General features: G+C 42.4%; 1 protein-coding gene across 2 annotated transcripts in view; it reads right to left on the bottom strand.

Annotated features, from left to right (window-relative positions):
• Positions 1–710: 710 nt before the first annotated feature.
• kdm6a (lysine (K)-specific demethylase 6A) overlaps positions 711–6,100 on the bottom strand; it is a 32,039-nt gene continuing 26,649 nt past the window's right edge. Inside the window, exons 18-30 of one of the 2 annotated variants that reach the window (XM_079562533.1) lie at positions 5,287–6,044; positions 5,022–5,151; positions 4,818–4,923; positions 4,347–4,552; positions 4,216–4,265; positions 4,072–4,146; positions 3,850–3,998; positions 3,664–3,778; positions 3,384–3,571; positions 1,802–1,943; positions 1,585–1,711; positions 1,331–1,501; positions 711–1,215 (exon numbers count right to left, since the gene is read on the bottom strand). In XM_079562533.1, the coding sequence (XP_079418659.1) occupies positions 1,189–1,215; positions 1,331–1,501; positions 1,585–1,711; positions 1,802–1,943; positions 3,384–3,571; positions 3,664–3,778; positions 3,850–3,998; positions 4,072–4,146; positions 4,216–4,265; positions 4,347–4,552; positions 4,818–4,923; positions 5,022–5,151; positions 5,287–6,044 (2,244 nt within the window). In that variant the 3' untranslated portion in view covers positions 711–1,188. Of the gene's footprint in view, positions 1,216–1,330; positions 1,502–1,584; positions 1,712–1,801; positions 1,944–3,383; positions 3,572–3,663; positions 3,779–3,849; positions 3,999–4,071; positions 4,147–4,215; positions 4,553–4,817; positions 4,924–5,021; positions 5,152–5,286; positions 6,045–6,100 lie in introns of both variants that reach the window. The other variant, XM_079562532.1, reaches the window with a different exon arrangement.

Below are 6,100 nucleotides of genomic sequence, written 5' to 3'. Positions count from 1 at the left end.
CATCAGCCTGGCTCCACATCTGGAGGTAGGTCCCCGGTCTGCCTATTGCGTCTGCACTGCTCCTACAGGTTGCTCCAATGACATTGAAGTATAATGGGTCAAAAGCACACATTTCCCTATAGGGATCAATAAAGTATACCTTAATGTGCAGATTTTAACATGGTAATTTTCAAATATTTCAATTTAACAGCTACTCTAAATAGGCTACTAAATAATTGTCATGTTTAAATGTTACCTAAATTATACGTCTGTGAATAAAACTTGTTTAATTCACATTTATCAGTAGAAAATTCCAGTCAAAACCATGAATGGACGTAAGGTGTAAAAACAGTTCTTGTTTATTAGCAAATAAAACATTCTTCAAACAATAAACAAGTTTTCAGGTCAGGTCTCTGTACAATGCTTTCGAAGCAGCTGTATTTATATAGAAAACGTTAAAGAAACCCTGTTCAAAATGACATGGTTCTTCCAGACTTAATGGCAGGTACTCTTAAAAAGAGAAATTACAGCATTCCATCAACAAATATTTTCAAGCAATAAATATGCATTTATAAATAGTATAAATTTACATCCAAATAAAAATGTTCACTCATATCTCTGTGCAACCCTTTTCTGTGACTTGGCTGGCCATCAATGTTAGCCCGTTCCCACCCCAAACAAAAGCCCCCGCTATAGTTCCAGCAAAACATTATTTATTTTTTCTGATGAGATGATGAGATAATGTCCCTATGTGGTAGTTCTGATTGATATGTTTAACATATATAAGACCAGCTATGCTAACAACCCGTCTCACAGAGAGCAGGATAACGCTTATGTGATCATACAAAGAAAACTGTGAAAAGACAAAAAATCAGTAGTCTTAGTGTGAATTTGCGTTCAAACATAATATGTACAAAACTTTTATTCAAACATTTTAAGGGTTGCGTCATGTTTTGTCCAGGTGGACAAACAATCTGGTAGGTATGACACAAGGAGCTGCCATTCCCCTTACATCCACCAGGGGGAGGCACACCATTCTGGGCAGGTTGCATAGACACACAGCTTACAGCAGCTGCCATTGGGAAAGCTACAGAGTGCAGTTGGGGACTGTCACCATTTTTTCCTGAATATCAGAAACAGCGGGCTCCTGGTGAGGTTCCCATAAATTCATTGCGCTTCTAAATGTCCTTAGAACAACAAATATTAGCATCAAGAAGAGGAAGGCAGGGGACTTGCCTGTCGGGAGAACAGAGAAATTGTTTAAATGTATATAAATGTACATAACGTATAGCAATATAAAGTATAATATACAGCAAATCGAAGCAGAGGACTCACAGTGACAGATACTTACAAGAGTGAACTGGTCATACACCTGCATGAGGTCCTCTATCTTGTACTGCTCTAGCACCACAAAGTTATCCAGGTTAGTGCTCCCCCTACGGGCACAGTCCTGGCAATGCACCACATACGTTTTTCTGCTGTTGCTTTCAGTGGTGACAAACAGCATGTTGAACACCTCCACCTAACGTCCACACAAGAGGATATAAATACAAGTCTGCATCTTCAACAGAACGGAGTGAATTTCCCCTTGTGAGTGCAACTTACTTCACAGATACTGCAGTAGTGCGCTGGTTCGTTCTGCGACCTCCCGTGCCACACCAGATCCTTCCCAGCCGCCTGAAGAAGCTCACGCTGCATCTGGCACTGTTTGAGAGTTCTTAGCAGACAATATCTGATAAAAAAAAATATATGACATAGCACTTAAGGCCAGAGTCTCATTGCTTTTATTAGTCCAACATTCTATAAGGGAGCAGTTTCTTACTTGATCATCTCAAAGAGTTTGTGATCAGAGACTTTGATGTTTCTGGCCAAGTTCCAGGAGAGGTGGATCATTGGGACGATGGATTTGACACTCTGCAGCTTGTTCCATTCAAAGCGCTCCACTGCCAACTTGTACTGATGGGCTAAAGAATTAGGAACAAACAGTAAATGCTCCAGTTTACAAAAGGTATCTAGTGCTCGTTTCAACACCAAATTTGACAGATTGAGAAGACACTAAATGCCCCAAGCCACAAATGCTTTAACTCATTTCTCAAAAACATGATGAAAACCATTTTCCAAAATATTACTCTCTCTCTCTCTGTTAAAGCACTGGACACGTTTTCACTCTTTGTAATTCACAGCAAACATGATGAAAAAACACATTGTTGTTTGCAATGACATCTGGACGTGAAAACACACTGATTGAGCGTTGTTTTGCTGTGCACAATGTTAGGTTTGCTCTGCAGGTTTTGACAGCGAAGTTCAAATGTTTACAAGAACGCACACATTTGTCACGCACTATTAGTTAGCAAAAACATGCTAATCAAGTTGGCTCACAGTGGCGAGTAGCAAAGGCTAATGACTAACCCAACATCTGATCTACGCAATTTTGTTGTATAATAGCTATAAGTTCTTCATTCATTCATTCGAGGTGGTCTTCTGATGAAAATGCTTTTAGTTGTGGTCAAATCTATAATACACTTCAGTCGAAAATGTATTACAAATAGTTTTTTTTTTTTTATTGTATGGCTTCAGGGGTCTTTAAGCTAATGCACAAAGGACCAAACCTGTTCCTGGAAAGCTGAATTTGTATGGTTTTGATTGAAAATTTACTGTAGGTTACACTTTATTGTATACTACCATGATACATTGTACCCAACACAATTTAGCACAATGTAATCTCCTTAGTACATTACAGATGAATCACTTGTACCCATGTACATATACAATGGAATACTGTGTATTAGTACTTTGGAGGTACATAAGAGATAAGGCCCTTAGGGTTAGGGTCTTGCGTGTTCTTACATGTACCTCCAATTACAAATACACATTATTCCATCGTGTATGTAACCCATAGGTGCAAGTTATTACATAGCACATTACACTGTACTACATTTGGCAGGTACAATGTATCAAGGGTAGTGTAAAATAAAGTGTAACCAAACTTTATTACAGACAAGAAGTCTAATTTAAAAACACAAGTAAGGGTTTAGAGCAGACAACTGTAGCAGTGACGCCACAGTTCAGCGCATGGCATTTGATAATGGTAAAACTCATAATAATCATATTTTCTGTTGTTGAGCCCACAAATAATTCTATACATTAAGTTTCTCACAACTGCATGACATGTCTTGATCCCAGCAGAAACAAATAAGGTCTTTTCAACAAAATTCTTAGACAGTCATTGTATGTCACATTAAGTTTCCATATGCTCGAATAGCTGTATATAATGGCATGATATTATTTACTTGCTGAAATCTTGATTAAATTTGCTGTTATTTAGTCATAGTTTTAATTACCTGTAAATATATTACATTGTGTGATAACCTTTCTATAGTGACGAAACCCAAAATGCCATTAACCTGTGAGAGGCCCAATGTTCCAGGCGATGTTGTTGCACCATCCGATGGCCTGGACCCAGTGGATGGTGCCAGTGTTGAGCCACACCAGGTCCCCGGGCCGCTGGATAAACCGGTAAACGGGCACGTTGGCCTCATACAAGTCCTCCAGGTTAGGCCACCACGACCCCATCAGGAAGTTGATGTTGTTTCTGTGAAGCAAAAGTGGGAACAGTTAAAACATGATGACGAATACTTCGATTGTACTTTAACAATTGCATGGTTAATTAATATGTGAACTTACTTTTCACAGAAGTCATTAATAACGCCCCAATATGGCTCAGGCACCGCAAACCACTCACAGTCTCCAGGCCCAATGTTGATGTTAACTGAACAGAAGTTGTTGTTCTCTTGGTGACCTACAAATAAAGGAAATGGTCGATAATGAGTCCGGCTAAACCTGCAGAAGCTCATCTCATGCAGTGTGTACCTGGGGTCCTGCTCCCAGGCACCTTCATGTAAAGCTGCACTGTGTTCATGCCCAGGATGGTGTGTCCCACGTGGCTCAAAAGGTTCCCAGCCGACACCACACGAGAGAACGCTGGCAGTTTAGACAGCTCCTGAAGCTGCTGTTTCCATCTGAAAACATTATGCTTGCTTTATAGGATAGTGTACAGTGGTTTTGTGTTTAAAACAATCTTAAAACCCTTACTTTTTCTCATCTGAAAGATCAATGTTGGTGCCGAACTTGATATGTTTAAAAGGACCTTTCCTTCGACGAATAGCACTAAAATACAAAACATAGCTTTAAAAACAAAGTAACCCACAATAAAAATCCAAAAGGAAAGTAATTTACCCATCTGAGCTGGCTTCTGCTTCCATTTCTTTCTTTTTCTCATTTTCTTCCTGTACAAAAGGCAGAAATGTACACATAGAAATCAAACATACGTAACGTAACAAATTTGAAGCTGCCTCCCTTTGACTGACCCGCAGAGACTCCTGGAAGGACGAGGCCTGGTACTGGGCATACTTGATGATGGTGGTGTGGGAGCGGCTGCTCTCACAGCGCCACATTTTCCGGCTGCCGCTGGGGTCCCAGTTCTCGTCTGTGGGCTGGGCCAGCTGTGTGCGCACCTCCACTAGGTGGTCAGGGTTGGCCTCCACAAGAGTCTTGGTGGAGAACAAGCCCAGGTCTGCAGAAATACAAAAAATAAATAAATAAATAAGCCCATGTATTCAACATATGAAAGCTAAATGTAGTTCTAAAAATACAATAAGAAGAGCATCTTTGAGCTGTGGCAATCATTTCCTTAATGTTATTTTATATTTCTGGTAATGGGTTGCTTCATCTGCAGTAACACTTTCATCTAACAGGTGGTGCTATTGTCAAAATAATGCAAAAGTAGTGAATCATGTGAAGACAGACGACAAAGGCTGCAGAACCGAAACTAGACTTACCCAGTTTAAGTGCTCCGGCCAGACCTCTGATGACAGTGACGGGGTTAGCAGAGTTAGTGCAGAACTGGTGAAGAGGAGGATAGAAAGCATCCCTCTTGTTTTCAAGCTTCAAAATAAAAACAAATAGCTATAATGAATAAAGCTGCGTATACAGAGAAGGGACCGTCATCAACATGCATGTTCTAACATAGAGATCGTACTCACATAAATACTGGGAGTGGGGGGGTTGAGCTTATCCTTTGGCAGTGGAGAAGAAGGTGGGCCAGGGGGCCGAGGTGGAGGACACTTATCTAAGAGTATGCTTTTGGTGGACAATCCATTCTTTCCCAGATTCCTGTGAAATAAAAACACTTTGGTGTCATATATAAAGTAACAGTCTACAACACAAGAATTATTAACCAGAAACACACAGCTTCATCTCAGCTGTTGACAGTTCCACACAAGCATACCCAACTCTGTGGCCAGTTACCTGCAGGCTTTGAGCACCTCACTGGAGCTGGGGTAGATGGACACAGAGGACCAGGGGGACAGACCAGCAGGGCCCTTGTGCTGGTGGATCCCTGATGGCTCCGCCTTCAGTGGGCTGTGGGAGTCCTCTGCCCCCTTTCCATTGAGTGTGGGTCCTTGGTTTGAGCTGGAGGGGCTGTTAAGGCAGGACAGGGTGTTGGCAGAGCAGGGAGAGGGAGTAGCAGTGGCTGAGAGTGGTGACGATGCCACCGAGTGGTCTGACTTGGTGTGGACATTGCTGATTATCTCTGAGGTGGGCCCACCATGGTTACTGCAGTTATTGTTACTATCATTACTGGTAACATTGGCTTTTCCCTTTAGCAAGGCTGAGGGCTGAGGATTGTCTGAACTTGGAGAGCCTGGCCGTGACAGGCTTGCAGAGCTGTCCGTCACCTGTGATGGGCCGTGATTGGTCAGTCCCTGTGCAGAGGTGCTGCTGGGGCTGAGGACTGTTCCTGCACCCCTGGAAGGCGCAGCGTCTTTGGTGTGGAGCCCTGAGGTAGTTGAGTGCAGAGGAGAGGACAGGTGGTTGGGTGTGGTCTGCGGTGAGGTGGGAGACAGAGACGAGGCAGACGATGAGACCGTGCAGGGCCCAGAGGAATGTCCGACCTGATTCAAAATGCCAGTGGAAGAGAAGGACGTCTGAGGGGAGGACGAAGAAGAGAAAGGGGGTTCTCCATTGAGACCTGCCAAATGTGAACCTGGACCCTTTTGAAGTTCCTGGAAGCAGACACAGGCAGCAAAAATGTTTTTCTTTCTTTTTTTTTTAACAAAGC

The sequence above is a fragment of the Gobius niger genome, assembly GCF_951799975.1.
Source record: "Gobius niger genome assembly, chromosome: 9".
Taxonomy (NCBI): Eukaryota; Metazoa; Chordata; class Actinopteri; order Gobiiformes; family Gobiidae; genus Gobius; species Gobius niger.
Note: the sequence above shows the minus strand (reverse complement) of the source record. Positions and strands in the feature narration are given on the sequence as shown.